The sequence below is a fragment of the Ambystoma mexicanum genome, chromosome 1q (genome assembly GCF_040938575.1).
Source record: "Ambystoma mexicanum isolate Mex_15411 chromosome 1q, UKY_AmexF1_1, whole genome shotgun sequence".
Taxonomy (NCBI): Eukaryota; Metazoa; Chordata; class Amphibia; order Caudata; family Ambystomatidae; genus Ambystoma; species Ambystoma mexicanum.
Window position 1 is genome coordinate 1,036,433,569 of NC_090922.1, and position 25,582 is coordinate 1,036,459,150.

Below are 25,582 nucleotides of genomic sequence, written 5' to 3' on the forward strand. Positions count from 1 at the left end.
GATATTAAGAACATTTCTTCTGAATGATCACAACTTTCTTCTTGCTCTCATCAATAGCGAGGAAAGAACCTGCGGGGAACCGTCACCTTCACGTACAAGATGAAGAATAAAGATGTTGGCGCTCTGATCACTGAAGCTACAGCTGAGCAGGTGTATCACTTCTCCCCGTTCTATGAGCTCTATGGCGCCGGAGTGATGAAAGCCAGGTAGGTGTCAGCAGATCAGCTGAATCAAATTCTCGTTTTGCCATCCTTCTCATCTGATGATCCATGGCGGGCAGTCGTAAAGGGGCAATGACGCGTGGTGCAGTTCGACGTGGAGAGGATTGTTATACAATCTAAATAGAACCATTGCTGTAACTAAACCAAATTAATCAATGTTTTCAGGTAAATTGCTCAAGAAGGAGATGTTTCCATGTCCACCAAACTGAGAATGAAAAGCAATTCATCATGTCCGTTTGTTTGTTAACGGTAGATGTATTGGTTTAACTTGATATGTCCACTGCGTGCTCCTGCACTGGTGTCAGTGTGGTGAGATTTATTGGCAATGATAAGAAAGAAGCAGTGCTCCTGCCTTAATATACTTTCCACAAGTATCTAAGTCCACATGCACTCTTTCTGTCAAAGGCAATAAAATAAATCATAAAATGATTTCGAAAGTTTAATCAGCACCATAATATAAATACATATATATATATATATATATATATATATATATATATATATATATATATATATAAATATATATGCATATAAAATAAATCCCATCGTTAGGTAACCAAAACAGAAAAGAACAGGGCAAATCAATATTTGATCCAATCACCCATATAACAGGCGCCACATACATCACTTTCACACTCAGACTAAAACAGAAAAGCAATATCTATTGGCAGACACGAATGGCCCTCCACGGGCAGCTCATGTGTGGCCAAATTGGTCACGATTGCCATAGTGCCCCGTATGCTACCATTGCACGATGATATAGTCAGGACTTTTTTAGGTTGTATGTGATTTTAACGAAAAATGTTTTATCGAGGTAATTTTTACCGAAACCATAATACTGAAAAAATACTGAATTTCGTTATTTAGGGGGACTCGCACCCACAAGCCCCCCCCCCAACCACCGTTTCTCCATTTTTTAACCCATACCGCCCCCCCCACCTGTTTTGACCCGCTATATATACATGTATTTAAACTTTTTTTTCGGTTTTTTGGTTTCAGTATAACTTACCTCGTTAAAACATTGTTCGTTACAATTACAGGCTACCTTTTTTTTAGTCCTAAAAGACTTCTTAGGCAAGATAAGAACAGCACAGTCTTTTTCTGCCTTTCTTTGGGTTGATACCCAAGCGTCATTTGGTTATGTCTGTGTGTGACTTTTATTATTTTTATTATTATTATTATTAGGCTATTTATTGAGTGCAGACCAAGCTTCGGGAAGCGAAAGCGAAGGATCACTTTACAAATCATAGGGTGAAGGATTCAGTGAGAGAAGCAGAGAGGAGGGAGCTGACAACAGGGGGAAGCGAAGGGGGGGGGCAATTTGCGAGCTGAAACGTATACCGTTGCGCAAAGAATCTGGAAATGCAATGGTAAATCGCGCAGTGAGCTCTCAATAGCTAAAGGGCAAGGACGCTCTTAATCCTTCCTTCCATCCACCAGGCCTTCGTAGGATATGTTGTCGAAACTCTTGAGATCCCGGGAGGCAGGCAAATTATTACATCGTTGGCAAACACAGCCCTGAAGAGGCATGTGTACAGAGCAGTGAGAGCAACACCAGCACACACCCCAGGATGATGCCCGTGCAAGCAGGAGACGGTGGTGGATAGCGTTGCCCCTGGACAGTTCTCTGAGCTGCCAGTCATGGTGTTTTCTGCTGTGCACAAATTCTGGAGACTCCAGGTCTCGTCTCGTTTCCTCTGATGATGGATGTGCTTTCTCGGGTGCTTCAGCTGACACAAAGTACTTTAGGCGGCCATTTTCCTTTGCATGCAAATTGTACTACCTTAGGGAACAGAAATAGGCACGCGTAAAATGGCATTTCATTTTGTATCCAGTGTGCCTGCAGCGGATAACAAAAATGAACAAAGTTGTGATGCCTTCTGCAAACACCCATTTACAGGGCACAGCACACACGTTTCGCTCTCCCTCAAGAGCTTTCTCAAGACTGAGGTTTCCAATTTGTTTAGATATCGGAATTCAGGGGCTTTATGGATGCAGGGCAGTTGGCTGCATGGGTGCACCAGGGATCAGCACCCCCCACCCTGGGAAAATTAATCTCTAACAATGTTAATACCCTTTCAATGTCACTGCCTAAAATCAGGGCAGCCGGCATCCCCCAGGAATGCCATAAATTGGCTCCCCTGTCTGGGTCACATGCAGATAAGCACTTATAAACTTAATTGGATCCTTTTCCTAAGCCCTAGTTCATTGTGTTAGTACCTACAGATAGTTGCAGAATTCCCAGTACAAAACATTGTAAACAAAATGCACAAACAATGTCTGAATTAGTGCTCAATTTCAGTCTTTTTTTCCCTTTTCTTCCCAGGCAAGTGCTTACCTTGGTTGAGAGCAAAAGCAATAATGTGAATAATGGCCCACAGGCCCAGCTGCAGAGTCGTGGTAGTCTTCAATACAATTTCGCTTCGGAATTACTCCAGATGCCCGTCCACTTAACTAAAAGCCGAAGCTCCGAAGCCCAGGTAGAAACAGCCACTTGGGGTCCTTCACGATAGCACATCTCACAGTTCTACAGCAATGCTAGTATTCATGGTCAATGCTCACAACTAAATGGCACGGTGTTCACTCTGTTGGTATTCATTGCAGATGGTGGAGACGCTGCAGCAATTAGTGCAGAATAACCAACAACAGGTCCACGCTGATGCTCCAGCCAGGTTTCTGCAGCTGGTCCAGATTGTGCGTAGAGCAAGCACTGAAAGCATTCAAGCGCTTTGGAAACAAATTGCACAAAAGCCTCAGTACAGGTAATCATTGGAATTGATGGTGTTCGAGCTGGTTAGCAGTTGGTAGGATTTCGATCCATAACTAGGCAAATCCCTCTCTTCTGTCCAGGCGATGGCTGCTGAATGCAATCCCGGTGGCGGGAACAGCCGATTCCCTGAAGTTCATCAGTCATTGCATCCACAACGAGGACATGAGCCACTCCCAAGGCGTGCAAGCTGTTGTGATGGCGATGCAATTCACCCAGGCCGACCGCCACACCTTGCAGATTGCTGCTGTGAGTACTTTGGTTTGCGACTCCATCCTAGGATTGCTGTTTCCGCACAATGCCCACTGCGCTGTGTATGAAGGTAGCCTTATTATTTAAGAGAATGTTATTTTTAAGCTATTAGGTATGTTGTCTAATTGTTGAGGACACTGTGGTTGAATTACGAAAGTCGACATGCATTGAGTTCAGAAGTAGATAATAAAGCGACTGAGCTGCCTTGCCTTCTATCTAATGTGCAGCATGCTGCAATAACCTGAACCAGCTCAGATGCAGTCCCTTTGCAATCAAAGTGCATATCCAAATATGCAACGAGGAGACCGTGACAGAAAATAACAGCATGTTCTAATGCTGCCCAGTTAGGCCCCTGAGGGGCTGATTTACAAGTTATGCCTCACCGCTGATAGGGGAAGTATTATGGGCACTTGAGTCCTGCTTCCCCGTCCCCATAAGCATGCCCCTCAGTTATGCTACTAGGAATACTACCCACCAAGGCCTATACCAGCTGTACCCCATTCCCAGTGGGGGCCCATGCGCAGATATTACTTTTTTGGTCATGTTGCAATATGCAGTGACCACCTATGTGGAGGGAAGTCTAGACATGTACCTTTCAGTCCTCCTTTGCACATTAAGCAATTGGGTTTTGGGAACAGTAGCCCGCCCTGATGCCACTGGCAAGACGCCACCATTTATATAATGGAGTGTAAAGTCCAAAGATATCCAAATCGTATATGGAAATAATTAATATATGCTTAAAATGTTAAATCTGTGTAATTAAGTACAATCCAATAGAGGAATATGGGGCATGGCCATTGGCCTACAAGATCAGTTGCTAGCTATATATCATACCAACCTTTGCAGCCGGGGAAGGGCGCTCAGCCAATCAGGTGGCAAGAACAGCAGGTGAGAATACCCCAGTACATGCAACTGTCTCTCCCTAAATACATCCCTGCTAGAGCACTTAGGTGACCTAGCTCAAACTCTCTGCAGATCAGATGCTTCTCCAAGCAGAGAGTGGGGGGTAGGTCTTTCTCCTCCGCTGGTGCCTCCCTGTAGAATGGCCTTGCTGCCCCTCTCAGACCTGAGCCGCATCTCCTTATGTTCCAGAAGTTTCTCAAGACACTCCTTTTCTCTTCCTCCTTCCCTCTCCCCCCCTGCCCTGGTAATATCTCCTCTTCCTCATAACTGGCTGCTGGGTGCCTTCAGATTCTCACAGGGCACCAGGCCCTCCTCCACCAGTCTACCCCCTGAACTTGGTCTCCTCTGACCCCACTCAAAACCTGCACCTGCCCTTTGGGGCTTCCTCGACTGCACTAGCTTGGCTGGGCTTGCACCACTGGTGCCCTTCTAGCCCTGTTCCTCGCACTTAGCACTTGGACTTCCTGCCCCTGCACTCTCTTCTTTCCCCAAGCTATGTCTACCTGGCCTCCCCTGGCACTTGCTTAACCCATGGTAACTCCCCCCGCACTTCAGTTTACTGCACTTGCACGATCCAAATGTCACAAGGCCTAGTAGAACAGTTTTGTTTTGTCAGCCCTGTGCCCCCCCCCCACCTTGTCTTGTTGTGCCTTGAAACACATTATATATAGGCGCATTATAAATAGCCAATAAATAAATAAATACACAATCCCTGTCTGCTGTCCCAGCCACCCAAGGCCTTTCCCCTTTTTTTCATTGGGAAGGCAACAGAAAGCCTCTTCTGTTGCCACCCGATCCCCTCCCCTTACCTGCGAGACCTGACCATTGTGCTGCTGCCCCGGAGCTCATGCCGCCTGGCCATCATAGACATGCGGCGGCCATCTTTTTTCCCCATTTCTTTATCCGTTTTTCATCGGGATATCGACTGCGATAGCAGCGAGGATCTACTGATTAAAAACTGTGAAATCCATTCGCACCTGGGACAAGCCCCGGGATGCAAATGGCTTTCATGCCCTGCCAGTCGGGCAAACATTAACGGCTCACAGCCCAAGCTGAGGCCTTTGCTTAGCTCGGGCCTGCCTTTGCTCAGGCCGGTGTGACGTTAAAGGCCATGTCTGCCCGTCTGGCAGGGAATCAAAGCCATATTCTTCTACATACCTTTGCCCAACACATATTAGCTCTAACAACATTTTTAAGCCTCCTGTATGAGTCTTTCTTCCTCTACGTGGTATCTCTATTTACTTGTGATGTGGATTCATCCTTCAGGTGAGGGGTAGAGTAATTCCCCCCACACCAGATAGCTACTGGATCCCCTGATGGGCCTGTAGTGCCCCTCCCCCATGTTGTGAAGACTGGACATATGGCCCCACATATGCCGGAGCCATTATGCCATGTGTCACCTCAAGCTGCTGCAAACTGGCTATTTGTGATATACTTTTGTATACTCATTGTACTCCATGTTCAAACAGTGCCTTCCATTGGGAGACTTGTGTATAGGCGCGTTATAAATGCCATATCATATCATGTCAGCTTCTGCTATTCTCTTAAACATCACCCCTTTTTCTTCTGCAGGATTTGATAACTGATACAAGAGTCAAGAAATCCCCAGCACTTTACAAGGCCGCCATCCTGGGATACGGTTCCATGGTCAATAAGTACTGTGCTACCCGATCAACATGTTCTGACACAGCCCTTGAGGTGAGTGAGTTATGGCCTGAGGTGGAAGAGTCCATTAAAACATATCTATTATTAGGAAATTGCAAAGCATGAAATGACGCGGAAACCCAAGGGCCACACGCGCATCTCCCAAATAGTATTATGAAATATGTGCCAGTGAGAGATTGGCCATCTACGGTATTATTGCTTGGGAGAAAATCCCGGTGGATAAGCGCATATGTCGTCTCTGTAAATCCCCAGATTGTCTAGAGACAGCTAGACACCTTCTCACTGAATGCCAGACACTGAGAGACACAATTTTACACCATTTGGGAGACTTTGTACATGATTGTGCAACAATACATGATATGTCTTTTTGGTGCTATTGCACCAATACCAGCAACATGCACTTTTATTTGCACTTTATAACATCTGGCAACAAGTGGAACTTGGACTGAAGGGTGGGTTGGAATTATCCCAAGATTGAGGAGTACAAGGGAATATATAGAGTACCTCAGTGGAGACGGAAATTAGTTAGCTATGTAGTTTATGCAATGGTTCTTCTCAGTTGTAGTTTTTATATTGATATTAATTCATGATTTTATGTGTATATTTGTGTATATTCTTGAATTGAGTATAATGTTTTGTGATTTGAAATGTGTAAAAAATTGTATGTGTAAAGTTTGAATTTATTTTCATTCTGTACCACATTAAAGAATTATTATTATTATTATTGCAAACACAGGATATGTTTGGATACCCTGCTTGTGAAATGCCCCTGGATGTTTGTGAGGGGTGGGATTCTGACCCGGTGCCATTCTGTGCTGGGTGTGTTACCCTAGAAGCAAAGCTAGAGTCACCAGGGCAACAGTCACCCTTTTCTGAAACAGCTCAGGCACCTTCTCACCCATCACCTGCTCTTGATTCTGCTTTTCCATGGAACAGAGCTATAGCAGCCATCAGTAGGGTGGCTTCATTTAGCCATACCTTCTTCCGAGCTCGAAAAAGGGTGTTGAGGGTTGAATTTTAACGAATTAAATGTTACAGAAAAAACAATTATCGATTTTCTTTTATTGGGGAGGGTGGGTGTCTCCCTGAAACTCCCTGTTTCCCCATGCTTGTAACCCCAACCTGAACCACCCCCACACCTTTTAACCCTTAACCCTCACTCCTTATATATTAATTTCTTCGATATTGTGCCTGTAACATTTCATTCGTTATTTTATTTTTGGTAAAATCACTTGGTACCGACTGTTGGCTGAATACCCGTGCCCGGTTCAACAGCCTGTTGTTGAGGGGAAACACTGCCAGCGGGGAGGGCGTTTCAGATTTAGAGAGCTGTCCAGTGTGTGGAGCTGTTGTAGAAGATTCACAGCATTTTACTTTGTTTCCTTCTGCCTATATGAACTGTAGGCAGGCCACTATTCTTCCTGTTGCTGAGGCAACATCGATCTGCATGATCCTTCCTTTTATCCGCTGGTCATTCATATGTTGTCTGGGCATTGTTATCCTTTTTGAAAGGGAGCTTTGCATCTCAGAAAGGGTGCCACGGCCGCCCTGTAAATTGTATTTTTAGGGCTCTGCTTATTTTTACTGGAATGAGGTGCCGTGTAATGTTTTATAATGGTGTCTTTTGTTATGGGCCAGTGTGGACATTTTAAATTGTTATGAATTTGTATTTTTGCGCTGTTTAATGAATGTTTTCATCCGAATAAACGTATTAAATTAATGATGCTGCAAATTAAAAATACACATCATTAACCAGTACTGGATATTTATTCAGCATCCAGAAAACCAAAATCATTTACTGCTTAAGCAGATGCCTTCACTAGGTAGCGACTTTAGCGACAAAACAATATTAAGCTCAAATTAAAGATTTATGCAGTCTTCCAAGTTGAGCATTTGCACAATGTAGTGCCTCATTTATAAACATATTTGTAAAAATGCCATGGAGTTTCTTGAAGTGCTTCTGCACCATTACGGATGTGACAAGCGGGTTGGCATCACATTTGGTTTTGAGACTGGAAGACATAGCCATGTCATAGCATAGATTTACCTAATTGAATTCCAAATTTGGTCTAGACGCTACTTTCATAACTAAGGCAATTACTAATAGCAATGTTTAGATTATATTTAATGGAATTTTTTAGCTGAGCAGTTTACAGTGGAACGTCCAAACTTAATTCAAAATCCTGTTTGAAAATGCATTGGCTATGAAAGTCTGCCAACCAGGCAACACACGCCTTGGTGCTTCTATACTGTTCCCTCTTTGTTTAACTAGCTTTGGAGACTTCAGTAGTTATACACACATGTAACATCATGATCTAGCAAACTTTCCATAAACAATTACTGATTGCATGACCTATCCTGTTCCAGCCCTTGCACAATCTGGCGGTCGAGGCGGCCAACGCAGCCCACGAGGAGGACATGGCACTGGCCCTGAAGGCTCTTGGGAATGCAGGTCAGCCCGCCAGCATCAAGCGCATCCAGAAGTTCCTGCCCGGATTCTCTGCCAGCGCTTTCCAGCTGCCCGTCAGGATTCAGACGGATGCAGTGATGGCCCTGAGGAACATTGCCCAAGAGGACCCCAGGAGGGTAAGGATAGTGCAAGCGTTTGATGCTGTACATAGCTTGCCTAGGAGCAGAGCATGCTGAAGGCTTCTCGCTTTACTGCAAGCAAACAATGCTGGTGATAATGTTATGTTATGTTAAAGGTACTTATATAGCACACCGTCACCAATGGAATTGGTCCCCAGGCTCTATATATATGAATTTATAAATATATCGAGACCCTTCTTTTTTAGTACCTCTCCTCCGTATGGGCGATTCTGAGCATGCTCTTAAACACCCATGAGCACTGCGCAAATACATTACCATAATCCTATATTTGAGCAACGCTGCGCATACATCATTCACTGACATCGCTCATTTACTGACATCGCTCTAAACTCAGTCACAGAGAAATGAGTCATTTGACTATGCAGTGCAATTGACATTTTCCAGTGGACAGTTTCTGCTCCTAAAGGATGTTAAACCCTCAGAGGTGCTCAGGGTAATATAGGGGCAGCAAGCAAGGGCTTGTGAACACTGAACATCGCAATGTAACTCCTGGGCCATTTGGTGGCAGTTTAGCACCCTGGCAGCAAGCAGGACATCCGGCAGCCACTGCTTTCCAGCCAAATCGCGAACGGTGTCAGTTTCCGGAATAACAGGCTTCAGAATTCGATAGCCCTTGCACGTCTGGTGTTGCAGTCTGCAGAAGTACTTTGGGTTTGTATTGCAAAATCCACACAGCTTCCAAATATGGAGGGCACTATCACTTCAGGAGGCATGCAGAGGCAGAGGCGTCTAAGGTGCCACCTTCCCTCCTGGACTTGCCTATACCAAGCCTCATTGCTTGGTTTCCATCAGAAAGAGCGAGCCTCTCTTCCATGTGTACGGGGTTTCTCCGCCGAGCGGGGCCTTCTCCCAGGTAAAAGGGGCACAGCAATCAATGTCACTCCCACCTCCTGTTCAATCACGTGCTGCCTTTAAACCAGTGTTTGCCCCTGTAAATGTGTTCAGGCCATACCACGTTCTCCTCACGCAGGTGTTGGGGGGGGGCGGACTATATTGACTTCCATTTTCAGGCCAACAAACCTCCATTGATATCCCAAGTGCCACACGTGTCTCTGGTATGCAACATAGATTTCATTTTAGGCTCCTCAGCTGGGCCCTTGTAAAGCATTTTAAAATGATCCTAACCACGCGATATCCGATCATGTCTGGCCTTCTCTTTTCTTCTGTTGCTCTCTTCTGGGTTTGGTGAGCAGGGTGCTTAGAGACAGGAGCTTTGCACTGCTGCACTGGATACAATCACCCCAAACAGGGCCGAGCTGTGTGGCGGGTTGAACTAAGCACGGTCCGGATCCATACAGGATAGGACTGTAGTGTTATGAGTAGTGCACAAAAGAACTTTTACTGGGAATCTCTCAATGAGTGCTACTCTATGGTTGCTAGAGCGCCCCCTGCCATACATGCTTGGTTTTGTTCTTGATAAACGCTTCCATTCTGCATAGATAGATTCGGGACTTTGGAGGTGTCTGCGCCTTCAGTGTCCGGGACGTTTCTCTTAATCTAACCCCCTTCTTTCGATATTTTGAAGGTTCAGGACATCCTGCTCCAACTCTTCATGGACCGTAGGGTTCGTTCTGAAGTCCGGATGGTGGCCTGCGTGGTTCTGTTTGAAACGAAGCCTGGTCCCGCCTTAGTATCAACCATTGCTAACATTGTCCTGAAGGAGAGCAAAGTCAACCTGCAGCTCGCAAGTTTCACTTATTCCCACATGAAGGCCTTATCCAAAAGCCGCGTGCCTGAGCTCCATCAACTGTAAGTTTTCACCTGTATCTCTCCAGATGTTTTAGACTACAGCTCCCATGAACCCTCAACATTGATTATGCTGGCTAAGCCTTAATGTGAGTTGTAGTCTAAAAGATCAGGCGAGCAAACCGCTGCAGCTCAGTAGTTTGGAGGTCATCCTCTGCTACAAACTCGCTATTTGTGATCTAATTGTCAGCAATGGATGCATCATATGCCTGTCTAGTGACTGTGTTGATATTCCTTTGACTCAGGGGGGCTGCATGCAGTGTTGCCATTAAGATTCTGAACCCCGCCCTTGACAGAATGGGCTACCGGTACAGCAAAGCTTTGTATGCTGACATTTTCAAATGTAAGTAAAAACAATCTCTATTCATGTATGTATTTCTTGATGAGCATGTATGGGATTAGTGCAGATGTTTGAGCTCTAGTCAATACGAATGCCCGTACCACAGTTGTTAATAGTACCTGTAGTACATTGGATAGCCACAGCTTGTACATATGAGACTGGATGTAACTATAACAATAATAATAATCTGCATTCTGTGATATTGACAGATTCAGTCTGGTTCTAAGCACTGTAGTGAAAGGGGTTTTTATTACCCAATTTCCTGATCCTCAATTTCGTGAACGCAGGGGTGTCAGTATTTCTGCTTAACGAGTAGGCATTCTTTGTGCTGAACGCGTAGTAGATGTTATACAGGGCATGTAGGTACTTTCTTTGAATGTAAGTGCTGCAAGCCGCAGTGATATATAGATTTTTGCTAAATCGTATAAGCTTTACGCAAATTTGTGCGTGTGTGCGTAATGAGCACATACCATCCGTCTGAACATGCAAACATATGGCTTCTTGAACATGGGACACAATTCAAAACAACTCAAATATATCACTGCTCTGATCAAGAAAGCAACTCTGTTCCCCATCTGTCTGTCTCACTGGCGCCCCATCATCTCCTTGCCTTTATAGACATGAAAGACGAAGGCGTCCTCACTAGGCATCTGATCAGGTTTGTGTCGGATGTTCACCTCTAGCTAGGAGTGAGTGAAATTGCTGCTGGGGTAGATAAATTGGTGAAATTCGCATCCCTTTTTGCTACGCAATCGCTGAAGATTTTTTTTCAAATCTGCCACTTTTTGTTCAAATATCATTTTCCCGCCCGAGATTTCATTTTCTGGGTGGTTTCACTCAAAATCTCAGGCAATAAGGTGGCAGAAATATTTCACAGCCCTTCTGTAGCACCAATAGGCCACGAATTCTGGCAAACCACACCCAAAAACCGAACTTTATAACAAAAACGTTCCCAAAATGGCAAATTTTGCCACACTACGGAGAATGACAAAACTGGTGAATTTTGGCCAGGATTCACAAATTGCTCTGCCGAGAGTATTTCAGCAATTTCAATGACCCCCTACTTCTGGCTCCTTATCAGTCTGCTTCCCACACTGGATGGTGCACTGAGACAGCAAACCTGCAAGTGCTGGATGCTGGTTCTCCTTAACCTCTCAGGGTTTTTAACAGGATCCGTCTCGGACGGCTCTGCTGACTGAAGCGTGACAACAGCCAGCAGTGTAGCCGGATGCGGTTCGAGGACTCAACTGTCTCGAAATTGTCCTTAAAAAGATGGATGCTGGATGATGCTTGTGTGGCACTCCTCATAGCTTCTTCACAGGGCTTGTGGACTTTCAAGGTGGATGGCGCAACACTCAAGAGGGTGTTAGCAGGCAACAGCCTTGTCCTTTGTCCACAGACTCTCCGGCACTTCCCACATAGGAAGCTTGCTGTCAGAACCCAGCAGGGCAAGCTTTGTGCTGGCTGGATACCGGTTCTGGAGCTGCTTGATGGGTCCGGTATCTCCCTCTGTTCCCTAGGAGATGTTTAGGGGAGGGATCTTGCTTCCCTCTTGGAACTCCTGGCCTTCCTTCACTGGCAGAAGATGTAAAGTAGACTGTACCTTCAGTTCGTCAAAATGAGTCCTTCTTCTTACTCCTTGCAAAGTCTTCAGATGATCTTCTAAGTGAGGGGTTCAACACTCTTTTAAAGTCAAATGGCTCCAGTGTTTCGTGTAGGCTAAGCCTACGTTGATGAACCAATCCTGGGTCCCCACCAAAAATCTTCTGCTATGCATGAGATCAGGACCAGAGTGCACTTCAACAGGACAGACAAGGGGGTGACAACATATACCTAAGTCCCACCCTTGTTCCTGTCTGTTGTAGATCAGAGTGTCTCTCTGGTTAACTGAGCCCTCTGTGACTCTTGATTAAAGTGCAGGTTTTCCCTTGAAGTATGTTCTGGGAGCTGACTTCCTGTCTCCCCCAAACCACATACTTCTCCCCTCTGAAAGGGGTCCGCTCTGCATGGGGTTGCCTATGGTAAATTTTGGACCCAGACATGTATTTCACTGCCTTCCATACAGAGGAGTGGGAAGTAGCTTCAAGTTGACACATTGCACACCAAAGTAGGGTTAGACCTGCCTTCCTGTCATCTCTCCGGCAACCAAGCCCACTAGGCAGGCTTGCCTCAATTATCTCTCATTAGTATAAACTGCCACCAGCCGGAGAACAAAGGAATGCAGATCCAAGGAGCCTTTGATATTTTAATTAGGCTGCTCATGGCTGGAGGAAGGTGTAGTAACCACAAAGTGGAGTTGAAAGGCAGATGCCTCCCGTTTGTGCCTCAGTATTATAACACTTAGAAAACAGAAGGATAAATAATTACAAAGTTATTCCTATTGCTGAGTCCCTAGCGCAAAGTTAAATGACCCTATCTGTGAATAATCTCGTATCGATTGGTTGTTGGCCCTAGTGGGTGCTGCTGGGCCGACTACAAAAGATGTCGAGATCCTGACCCTGTCCTCTCTAAAACACTTTCCTAGTATCTACAAGTGCACACAGCATGGAGGTCGGTATTTTGTGTTTAATCTTTCCGCCCCCACGGCGTGTGTCTTATCATTAAAACAACAAAATGATTCTATGACCTATGGTCAATAGAATTATTCTAAAACAATTTTTCTTTCACCACTATAATATAATGGGGAGAGAATCTGTGATGATAACTAATTCAATTTCTTTTAGCATGCCCTCTTATTTATTTATGAGGGAATTGGAGTCTGGGTTATCAGCCAGAACTCTTAAAAAGTCAACCGGTTTCAGCGGGATTCTTGAGTGGCCGCTTTCTTCAGGACGAATACTATTTTCAATTCTGGTATTCTCAAAATATCTTCAATGTTATGAAGTCTTAGAGGGTGTCTTCCATGGACCAGACTGGATATAGTGGAACAAATTCCTGATCCTATATGGACAAAGACAAGAAAGACAGGTGGGACTGTTGTCAGTCTCAAGTACTATTAAAACATATTGAATGGGAATTCTTGTGTTTCTAATGGTTCTACCTTGTCGAGATAGAGTTCTCCTTACCTCTATTTGGCAAAGTCCTAGATTGTGTAGTCCGCTGTATGCTGCAGGTCTGTTAGCCTCAGCTACATCTACAGTGTTGCCTTCAATGTTCAATTCTGTGCGAGGGAGATGTATAGCTCTCTCTTCTCTCCTGAATTATACACCGTGATGGGGACAAGAATAAACGGACATGGTGTGCTTACTCCTATGGACATTCTTAAATGTCTACATTCAGCTGGTCGATAAATTTGCACTTGATGTGATTCAGCACAGTTTAAAAGAATTTGCCTATGCTTCCCATGTGTATGAAAAGACATCCATCCGCTAGTCAGGATGTTTCCTATGTTTCATTTGTCTCTCAGTTATAGAGTGTGCAAGTGGGCAGTGCAGCCGAGGTTAGTAGTATTTCCCTCTGTGTAGTAATCTCGCAAGCATAGGGTTAATTTCCTCCTGTTCGATCGAAAAATAATATTACATGTAGCTGCGGGCTCGAGCTCTGCAAAGCCGTCAGAGTGCGTCAGTAACAGGAATCGTATGCTAGTAAATCGAAACGCCATCACGGACGCTTACCTCTATTTCCCGATTCTGGCCACCTCTAGTCGTGCGATCCGGTACCGCGCCATCTTGTGCAGTGTTTACATTTATCGCTGCGTCACGAGCACGTGATCGCGTGCGAGCTACAACTCTGGTTTAAAGGTTACCTGGGAGTTGTAGTTGACGACCCGGAGCCGTGTGTTTTATCAATGGCCGTATCGTGTATAGCTGATCATGTAATGCACGATCGTGTGCAGAATATAAGTGTAGCTACAAGTCACCTGGGGAAATGCAAACTTGGCCATGTGGTACACATCTTTTTATAAAAATCTAGGACCACAAAGACAAGGTTTTGGGGTTAGATAGTGCTTGTCCTATCAGAGTTGGTTAACCCCTTCCGGTCATTTATAATTATGGAGCCCATAATTGAAGTATAGCAGGATATACCTCTAAGCTGTATTGCTGTTAAGAAAGCAAACTTTACAGGACCGCCAGGGTTTGCCAACAAATCTCCTCATTAAGGCCTACCAGGTAGCTACGGGTCCTGTATATCCACTGTTGTTCTCTTTTCAATAAGAGGGCTGTGATGTTACCACCTCTTTTAGGTACTCTGACTTTCTCTATTATGGTCCATGTTAGGTCATTTTCAGTATGTTGTTTCTCAATGAAGTGTTCTACCAAAGGGGCAGTTCTTTTTTGAGTCCTGATGTTAGATCGGTGCTCCCCTATGCGTGTCTTTATGGCTCTTGTCGTCATGCCAATATATTTCTTATTGCAGGGGCACTGTATAAGGTAGACTACATTTGTCGTATTGCAATTTGTCAGACTCCTCTGTTCCCAAGGGTACTTCCAGCCTATGTCTATGGCTGTAGTGCGTTGTGTGTATTTACACACAGTGCAGGCTCCACATGGTGTATGGCCCTGGGGTTTGGGTGTGTTCCAGAGTTTATCCGTATTGGTGGAGAAGGATGTTTCTTTATAGGTCTGCACCAGTGAGTCTCTAAGATTCTTTCTCCTTCTTATAGCGAACTGCGGTTCAGGTAATTGTTGTTCTTCAAGTGCCTTCCCCCTTCTTGGAATGTTTTGATGTATCCAGGGCTGTCACATTCGATGTGAATATGACAACAGAAGACAGCGCCTGTAGGCTGTGTCTTCCCAGAGTACAGGTGACTATGTGTTTGTTGCGGAAGCAGATGATATGGGGGTGAATGGCCACACTCATTTCTTGGAGCTTTATCTCCCATCATTCATTTAACAAAAAAATCCCAAAAATCCAAAAAGTCCACGCCCCCTGTGCGGATGGTCAAATTCCTCACAGGGACAGAGAGCGAGACCCATTTAAAAGTATTTTCTTTCAGTTGAGTTAAGAAGATGGAAACTCCATTCCCATCAGGTAGGGCCAAGCGTGCTTCCCCAAAATGCCTTTTCACTGGGCTTATTAAGTTCCAGAAAGCTTGTTTCCAGGCCTAAGGCGGGTATGTCCGACAGTAAGGCTCAGTAACGATTGATCTGAACTGACAGGCTGGTTGATTTTGACCAGCAACTTGCATCTCATAATTTTCCAGAGCAAGAAAAATAATTCAAGCGCCAGCCTCACTGCTTCCACTGGGACCGCCACAGGTAGTCCCAACAAGTAGCGCAGCAGTTTCCCTTCCACTTTGTCGAGCAAAATAATATGACGAGCAGGCAGGGTCTCAAGGCCGTGTAAGATGCCGGGAATAACACACATTTTGTAGACCTCAAGCAGTCCCTCAATGGACTACCCCCCTCGCTTATACATAAAAACCCTTAACAGCCACTTCCTGATTGTCTTGGATGGTAGCACCTCCTTGTAAAAAGAGAGAGGGGGACTATTCTTCACTGGTAGACACAAATAAGTGTCTACTGCAAGAAGAACTTGCAGTAGACACTTAGAACCGCAGTTCTTCTGCAAGAAGAACTGCGGTAAGTATCAACCGCCTCAAGAAGTTCTCTGCCCTGATGCCAAGAAAATGGGATTTTACTGTTTAACATAATTTTTGTTTTGCTCAGTTCTATCCTCAACTTATTAACTGTCGCATATAGATAAATAGTTTATATGGAGCACTGCAGACCAATGCGTGCTTGATCGAGGAACACTGTATCATCGACATACGAGAGCCATAAGGTACTCTCGTTGCTGACATTGACAGAAAAATATGGGCAGTCTACAGTGCGTCATCCATATCAGCAACATTTACATGAAATAGGAGGGCGCTAACATAGATCCTTGTTTAAGGCCGATGTTAATGGCAAATAATTTGGATGTGTGGCCTTCTTGAGACAACCTAATGGTTTGACGAAATATAATAAGAGGGGATCTATCCCCCAACGCTCCAGCTTGTCCCAGAGTCTCGGACGGGATACGCTGTCAAACGCTGCCTTGTAATCCACAAAGCAGAGATACAAATGACAGTCTGCCCGGTCAAGGGCGTCCAACATTAAAAGGTGTAGGACCCAAATACTGTGGATCGTACTATGACCTTTTCTGAATCCGGTCTGCTGGCGTTTAATTAAATTTGCAGACTCCGCCCATTTGTTCAGCTGGTTGAACAATATGGTGGCAAAGATCTTTCCACTGGAGTCCAGCATAGGCAGCAGTTGAACGTTATTCGGATCAGAACGCAACCTCCTTTTGTGCACCGAGATGAGTGTGGATTCATTCCAACACTTCGTGATCTCACCAGTTTCAATAATGTGTACAAATAGTACATACAGGAGGGGGGGACCCAAAAAACAGGGTTACTTTTAATTACTGCATTTGCTATGCCATCCGGGTCAGGGTCTCTGGACGCTTAGATCTTGCTAATAGTATAAAGGATGTCTTCCAGATCACATATGAAATGCTCATTAGCCTTAGGCATGAAAGACATTCAAGGCTCAATGGGTATCAGTTGCTCATCCCAGTAGGTATTCTCGATATGAGAGCCCAACGTCTCCTCTGAGACACCACAAACCTCTCTGGGAGACTCATCAGCCATAAATGTACGTAATAAATATCAGAATTTCCTGGTATTGTGCGTCTTCAGTAGCCCATATATCATTTTCCGGTTAGAACAGTTGAAACTATACCTTTGTCCACACACCCAGTTTTTATAATGAGTGAGTAGAGCAGAGATGCGTTTACTTCTGTCCAACTCCATGGTGGGCTTGTCCCGGTTGAGCTTCCATACAACGGTATGCAGCATTATTTTCTCCCAGTGTATGTTAAAGTCAAATAGGGGAAAATGAGACTTGGTAGATTGAAAAGCTACCAGGTTCCTATGTTGATGGGGCAAAAAGTCATTCAGCATCAACTTTAAATCCCATTGATTATAATATAATAAATCTTCAGACGAGTAACCACAGGTGGCCAACGACTGATTTACACGCCTGATGATTTTTTTACCATGCACATTTATGGACCCTTTCACAGTAGGTGTGCCCTTTACAGACGGTCTGTTGGACAGTATCGCCACAGAGAGCATGGCAAGATCACGCAGGGATGTAAAAGTGGTTACAGATTCTAAGATACGAGAACGTAGGGGTATATTAACAAAAAGCTAGTCCAGGCACCAGGCAAGAACAAGTCTTTCTGTTACTTCAAGTAGCCAAAGATTGGGTCGAGGCTGCCTTAATATTAAGAATCAGACCAAATTCAATTAACTTGTCATACACAGTCCCACTCGCATCCTTATTAGTTGAAGTAACACCACAAGAATCATACATACTAGCGCCTTTGTTCCATTGCTCACAGTGTGCATTGAAATCACATGTTACCACTATTCAGCCTCAAGGCGATTGCAATCTCAATTCATCCAAAATGTCAGCGACACCTGCCTGCAACTCTTCAGTAAAATCCACCTCAGTTGGGCCATATAAGGTTGTTTCCAGGGTATTAGTGCCGAGTACCGGATAATTGTCTACCAGAATAAAATGTAAGTTATTGTGCATGCCCCCCTAAGAAAACTCTCTTGTAGTAAGATGCAAATTAGCGCCAATGCATAGACCACCTTTAGGAGGTCCCCATCAAGACAAGGCCAATAATCGAGAAATAACATTAAAGCCATCAAAGGGCAAGTGGTTTAATAATCAAGTCTCTTTATACCAGAAGGGTTGCACATTAAAGAGCGATAACAATGTGTATCCCAGGGAAGAATGCGAGCAGAGCCACCAGGACCCCCTTGACAAGGCTGAGACATTTCTCCATATTGGGAAACCCAGGTCGCCTCAACTTGTTCCAAAGTGTTCCCACTAGTGATACATTTTGATGGTACAAGATTGTGATAAACGGATAGGTTGTCTGGAGATCTATGGGAGCCTACATACTCTCTTCATTATATTTATTTACTTATTTATTTATTTATTTATTTAATGGGTATTTATAATGGGCCTATGCAGAAAATGGTTTTTCAAGGCACAACAAGACAAAAGAGGGGAGGAGGAATAGGGATGAACAATAACAGAAAAAGGTCGTAATAGGCCCTGTGACATTCGGATTGTGCACATGCAGGGGGTAGGAACGTGGGGTAAAGTTCCGGGCATAGTGGAATGCACTGATGCTAAGGAGAGAAAGGAAGTGAACGTTGGAGTTAAGAGCGTGCAAGTGCTGGGGGGGAGCGGGGTAGGAGGCCCCTGGGCTATTTGAGTGCTACAGGGAGGCCAAATGGACAAGTGCAATGGGAACGCAGGGAGTGCAGGGAATGAAGGTCCACATGCTAAGTTTGAGGATGGGGCTTGATGAGCTCACCAGGGGTGCAGGACCCGCCAGGCTAGTACAAGGGGAGGAAGCCCGGTAGGGCAAGTGCAGATTGGGGGGCAGGGGAGACCAAGATGCTGGGTTAGACTGGGCGGGGAGGGCCTGGCGCCCTGTATGAATCAGAAGGAACCAGGTAGCCAGTCAAAATGTGGCAGAGGGAGGACATTAGAAGGGCAGGGGAGAGAGAAGAAAGAAGAGAAGGAGGGTCTTGAGACGCTTACGGAACTTAAGGAGATCCGGCTCAAGCCTGAGAGGGGCAAGGAGGCCATTCCAGAGGGTGGCTCCTGCGGAAGAGAAAAATCTAACCCCAGTCTCTGCTTGGAAAAGCGTATCATTTTCAGAGAGTAGCAGCTACAAGACTGAAGGGCTCTAGAAGGGAGGTATTTAGGGAGAGGGAGTTGGATGTAGCGGGTCCCAATCCCCAGAAAGCCATGTGGGTGATGCAGAGGGTCTTGAACTTGGTCTTCGCAAGAGGCCAGGAGGCAGTGGAGAGATTTTAAGGATAGAGACATGCGGCCAAGGATAGGTTTTGCAGTTCTATTCTGGATTAGTTGAAGGGGGTCGCAGGAAGGATTTAGGCAGATTGAGAAAGAGGCTGTTGCAGTAGTCCAGCCTAGAGAAGGTGAGGAAAGGGAGAATGCCTCTGAGGAGGTGCAGTTGAAAGTGGGCCTTCTTGGCAAGGTTCCACCTTGTGCTCTGAATGCAACGTAGGCCATTATACTATGGGAGCATTGGAGTGGCAATCTTAAGTAGCCTTTGCACTTTTTTCCTTCAGATCCTCTGATGGCAGGAGCCGGTGTCAGTGCCTTCGTTGTGAACAGTCCGAACACATTCTTCCCGGTGTTCATGGTCTCAAAGGTCCGAGGATACTTTACTGGTGCAGAAGCTGACATTCTCGAGGTATGACAAATATCAAAATACACTAAGGCCCTGCAAACGTCCTCCCCTGTGTGATACTTTTCGACCTGATCTTTCCTATTTACACTAAATATATCACCCTCCTACAACACCACTATCACCAAGGCTCCGCTGCCAATGCCACCCATCCCAATCACCTACAAGATTAGCCCTTTCTCTCATTTATACTTTATCCATTCTTAACCTGCTAAATTAGGTTCTACCTATTCCCTCATTAATGTTTCCTATCCTATCATCCTACCGAACAACACAATACCAAATCATACCCGATCTGATCATGAACCTATGTTGCAATCTACCAAACCCTTCTCTTGCCAATCCAGGCTTTTCATAGCAGATTCCACCTTTGTCAGCACTACAGTTCCCAAGCACTTCCTATAGGATCCCTTCTTGATCCTACGCTACCATTTCCCACCTTTCCCAATGCCATTTTACACACTTATGTCGATCTGATTGATCTGATCTGATTGAAAGCTAACTCTAGTCTACCAAATCCTACTTCAAAGGACGTCATCCCATGAGCCCTGACACTACGCAACCCCTCTCTAGCTGATCCTATTCCACCAGATTAACCTCTTGCTAATTCTGTTCTACTCACTCGCACCCCATTTATTTCCCATATATATAGCCTTACTTGATCTGATCCTACTTTTATTCCACCCAATCCAATTTCTTCCAACAAGCATTTGCCAACCATGCTCTACTTTTTGCTAATCTACACTACTGTACTGCATCCAAATAAATGGTACCCTACAGATCCAATTCAACCCTAACCATCCATATCATACCTGGTTACAGCATCCACAATGTTAGATTATATTGGATCCTACGCCGCATACTTCCACTGCACATTACCTCACCCTAAATCATCCTTCACCACCCTAACCTACCTGTGGAATCTTGTTGTACTTAATTACACACTACCTGCTCCTACAGCAATTCCAGCTAACTTCAGATTGGACTGACCTATACAATTCTATCCATGTGATACAAACCTTACAAGATCCAATCCTAGCTGAAGGTTCCTTGTTTGATTCTGCCCTTCCTATATTACCTGATTGCACACTACCCATTCCTGCACAGATGCGTGACTGAAAATGAGACACTCCCCTGCTCATTTTCGCTCTACCAAACTCTAGCCTTTCCAGTCCTAGCCATTCCCAATTTTCATCTAATCTAATCTTTCTCAGTAGTATCTCATATGACCATTAACTATTTATTTCTACTCTCTGCTGCCCTATCCGACCATGATTTGTCTATGATGCTACTCCTCTGACAGCCTGTTGTTTGCAAGATTGTTCTAACACGCACATCATTCTCACCTATGATGCCTGCCTGGTGCATGGTATTTTTTCAAACGTTTTTTTTTTTAAATGGTATGTTTTTAATTATACAGCACTTGCATCCAAGACACAAAATATAATACCTGTGGCCATTAAACACATTTGTACTTGATTCTTTCATGATCTTTACAAAACGTTTCCTAGAATATAAGCATACAAGTTATTAATAAAAAGTGCTGCATACATGAAACATATTAATTGGAATATCATTATTTACTAGAAAGATGCTCAAAACCTTTAAATGTTTTTTGTAGTTTACTGTCAGAGCTGAAGGTCTGGAGGAGGTGCTGAGGAAACAAAACATCCCATTTGCTGAGTATCCAATGCGCAAAAAGATTACACAGATTGCGAAAACGGTAATGTTTTTAAAACATTGTCATTGATGTAAAAAGATAATTTGTAGATACAGCTCACTTATAGGTTCAGGCTCATTTACATAGCAAAGAATATGCATGCAGGTGACTCAATTATTCCCAGAAGTGAATCACTTCCTATGGAAAATCCACTGGCCTATATATGAAAGTAGCGTGTACGAGGACAAATAAAAATGAGCCCTGGATATGCCAACTATGGCCCGCCAAGTGTTTTGGTTCCTGTAAGTCCCAGTATGCATAGTCAATTGTAAGGGATCAGAGACGTTGTAGCCCAAAAAATCTGGTGAGCCACAGCAAAGAAAGGATGCATTATAAGAAAATAAACTGGAGGCATTTGTAACGGGAGGAGTACCTCAAATCCATTACACAGTTACATTTACAGTGCTATATCTGTTCAGAACATTAGGTCTGCATAGCAATCACATCAAGATTCTGTCTAATGATTGTGAATAGTGCAAGCTGAGTTTGGCTTTTGTCCAATTTTTTTAAAAACTTTATTTTTATGAAGTTTTCCGCAAACAACACCAATGAAATAAGACTTAGAGAAAGATTAAGACATGTTCAAACCCTAAAGTCATTTTCCACCCCTCCCCCCATCGCCCTATTGCAGGGAGTTTGCAAAGAAGAATCACTTAAAGAGCAAATGGTACATGGTTAGCATATTCCTTGCCAGAGGGAACCTTATTCTTTTTTTTTTCTTTCTGCACCAAAGCGGTGACAGTAATAAATACCAATCAGACCCACATTATATGCAGGAGGAGAGGGCAGGCCAACCAACTCCATCAGTGCTTTTATCCAGTTAGGATGCAGAGAGCACTTTAAACCCAAAACATTGACCCAAAGGAGAATGGTTTACATCTCAAAAGAATATTGATGAATTAAAAACTTAATATACGTAGCAGACAATTTTAGTCATGCTAGTAAATAATATTGATTGTTTTATCTGCTGAAATGTGTCCACAGTTGATGGGCTATAAGGCACTGCCTTCGGAGGTCCCTCTGATCTCAGCCAACATCAAGATGTTTGGCCAGGAGCTGAACTTTGCGGAAATCAACAAGGAAGTCATCCAAAGTGCCGTCAAGGTAATACAAAGAAAAAAGGAACCGCATCCAGTGATTTTATTCCAGGGTTTTGTGTCCTGTCACAACTTATCTCTCATTCTCACAAATCATAGGCTCTAAATGAACCGGCTGAAAGACACAGTTGGGTGAAGAGCGGGATACAGAAGCTTCTCAACGGCATCACTGGACAATTTGCCCAACCAATGTTGGTGGCGGAAGTTCGGCAAATTCTTCCCACCTGTGTTGGTCTACCCATCGAATTCAGCCTCTATTCCACCGGCGTGGCAAATGCTGCCATCAACAGTACGTGTGCATATGTATTCCCCAAGTTGTAACCCCCCTACCCGCCCCGTGCAGCACATTCACGCTCTATCTTAATGTTATTCTTTCGTCAACAGGCGATGTGAAAGTGACGCCGTCCCCGACTTCCGCTTTTAGTGCTGCACAGTTACTTGAATCGAATATTCAACTTCACGCAGATATAGCACCAAGGTATTGCTGCGTTCTTTTTTTTGCTCCAGTTTCTATTTAATTACATTTCCATGACAGCAAACAACATATACTTTCTTTCGAATCTACAACCTACAGACATCGTTCTAAAATGCTTCTATTCAAATATTGGCCCTAATCATGATATTGTTAAGCTTTATAGGCGCTGCCCTTTAGATGTACCAGGCATTCTGGGCCCTAAAGGGTTAAATGCCCCAGCATATTGAGGGCGTTTAACAAGGTTTACAGGCTGATAATGCCCAGTACGACCTGAGAGTGGAACCCGTAAAGCTATTACTACCCCCTCTGAGGGGAGTAAAAAGGGAATAATTGGTGGATGCAAGTAGTGCCTTTATATACCTATATAACATGCATCTTATATTTCCTGGGAGTGATACCCACTCCACCTTTGGTACTTACATTAACATGGTGAATCCCTTATTGAAATGCAATTAAGAGCACTGTAATAGCACTCAGATATCATTTTCTAATGAGAAGACGTGAACCATTCAGGAATATTATTATCATCTTTGGGTATTATTGGCCATGAAACTATTGAAAGTTAGACTTTAAAAAAATGATTATACCTATTGTATATCAAGCATTTTCATACACTGCCCACCGTGTGATGCACATCATTGTATATACATACACCAATACAAATAACGGGGCGATGGATTAAGGGGACTATTGAATTATAAGTATATAAATCCGCCTAGGCAGTCGTGGGGAATTGGGTGCTGCTATACATACACTGGTCTGTTGATAATATAAGACATCTGCCTGGGAAGTCGCACGGAAATGGCTCAGGGTTCTCCACTGCCATTAGGCTCAGACTGTGGCATTCTAAAAAATCCTCAGGCTAGACTGGCTCATGAAGCCTGGAGATTGTCCGATGAGAATTCTGTATCAACATTTTAAGGGTTATAACTTGCACTTATGACACACACTCTCCCTCTTCCTGCAATGGTACCCCACAGCGGAGCAATACTGTTGAGAGAGCATGCTTTGTAAAGCGCCCAAACATCCCATAAGGATAATGTTATGGGCTTGGGGACCAGAATCGGTTGCGATCACGCTCCCGAAAAAGTGGCTGCATGTGGATATATTATGTATACAATCTTTTCTTTTTATTTTTATTTTTTTGCAAGTATTAAGTTTCAGAGTGAATCAGTGAACCATTTGTGTTCCTCATAGCACAGACAAATATCCACACGCACAGGCAGTCAATGCAGACATGCTGATTGTTGTACCAATATGCAGTATAAATACAAAAGGAAAATAAATTGTCATTCAAGGTTGATTTTTACAGTTTCAATGATATCAATGGAAGCTCTGATGTTGCAAAGTGTGTCCATGTCAATTGATGGCTTGACTGGAAAGGACCGTTTGTCACCGCCTGACAATACACAACAGAGTGATGTTTTTCATAATGCAGATATCAAGTGGCTAGCTGTGAAGGCAGGACCTCATTAGCCAGACATAGTTGTAGCCACAAGATGACTTCCTTAATTCTTCCCATTGTAAACAAGCATATGGGTGGCATACATTAACCAATGACATAAAATGTTGCTAGAGCCTTCTCTTGAGACCCTCTTCTGAATCCCACCCAGTACTCTGCACCATGAGAGCTGGATTAACAGGAATCACAAAAGGATTGCGTGCAGCATACATGATACATATGTTGAGGGTATACATTTCTGTAGAAGATGCCCAGGTGACTTTTGTCACAATCTCTTCTCTCCCTCAAACTGCACTGCTCGCCCCCCCTTAATCCTCAGTCACAGCCCCATCTCCTCTGTCTTTCCAATTCAATCACATCCATTTTTCTTTTTAAGAAAAGGTGTACCGTTCAATGGTAATAAGCCCATTTCTTACAAATTCCTGTTTTGTTAAATGATGCCCCCTAAAATGAGCATATGCTTTCCATCGCCCCGTTATTTGTATTGGTGTATGTATATACAATGATGTGCATCACACGGTGGGCAGTGTAGGAAAATGACTGATCTACAATAGGCATAATCATTTTTTTTTAAGTCTAACTTGCAATAGTTTCATGGCCAATAATAACCATAAATAATAGCTCAGTGTTATTACAGTGCTCTAAATTGCATTTGAATAAGGGATTTACTGTTTTAAGTGAAAATGACAACGCCTGCCCTATTGGGAGAACCGATGAGACAGGAGACGGAGGCATAAACAAGTAACCATCATCAATATTTATTTATTTCTTGTGTTTTAAGATACCCTTGTGCAGCCGAAAACAACCGGAAGTAATAGAGGGACTAGTGCTGTTGGTTACAGAATGACGTGTCTACCCAGTAAAAAGAATTAAGATTTGATGGAATCCCGTCAGTTTTCTATGACCTGCAAGAATTATTATACTCTGCTCTCAGCCAAACTAGGGTCACTGAATCCACCTGAGGCGTTTGATTCATGGAATTATTTGCATGAATACCCTAATTCATCGAATTATTTGCGTGTAAAACGGTGATTTGCATGCCATTCTGCCCGCAAATCCGTTTGACGAATGAGGATTTGCGAGCAGAATGGCACGC

General features: G+C 44.0%; 1 protein-coding gene across 1 annotated transcript in view; it reads left to right on the forward strand.

Moving 5' to 3' along the window:
- The window catches only part of LOC138540915 (vitellogenin-A2-like), a 74,953-nt gene that overhangs the window by 14,906 nt on the left and 34,465 nt on the right, over positions 1 to 25,582 (forward strand). The window contains exons 6-18 of the mRNA XM_069641717.1: positions 58 to 206; positions 2,548 to 2,701; positions 2,826 to 2,983; positions 3,072 to 3,237; positions 5,716 to 5,841; positions 8,176 to 8,394; positions 9,944 to 10,167; positions 10,410 to 10,507; positions 19,614 to 19,738; positions 21,354 to 21,455; positions 22,437 to 22,556; positions 22,649 to 22,838; positions 22,934 to 23,027. Coding sequence (XP_069497818.1) covers positions 58 to 206; positions 2,548 to 2,701; positions 2,826 to 2,983; positions 3,072 to 3,237; positions 5,716 to 5,841; positions 8,176 to 8,394; positions 9,944 to 10,167; positions 10,410 to 10,507; positions 19,614 to 19,738; positions 21,354 to 21,455; positions 22,437 to 22,556; positions 22,649 to 22,838; positions 22,934 to 23,027 — 1,925 coding nt within the window. The remainder of the gene's footprint in view (positions 1 to 57; positions 207 to 2,547; positions 2,702 to 2,825; positions 2,984 to 3,071; positions 3,238 to 5,715; positions 5,842 to 8,175; positions 8,395 to 9,943; positions 10,168 to 10,409; positions 10,508 to 19,613; positions 19,739 to 21,353; positions 21,456 to 22,436; positions 22,557 to 22,648; positions 22,839 to 22,933; positions 23,028 to 25,582) is intronic.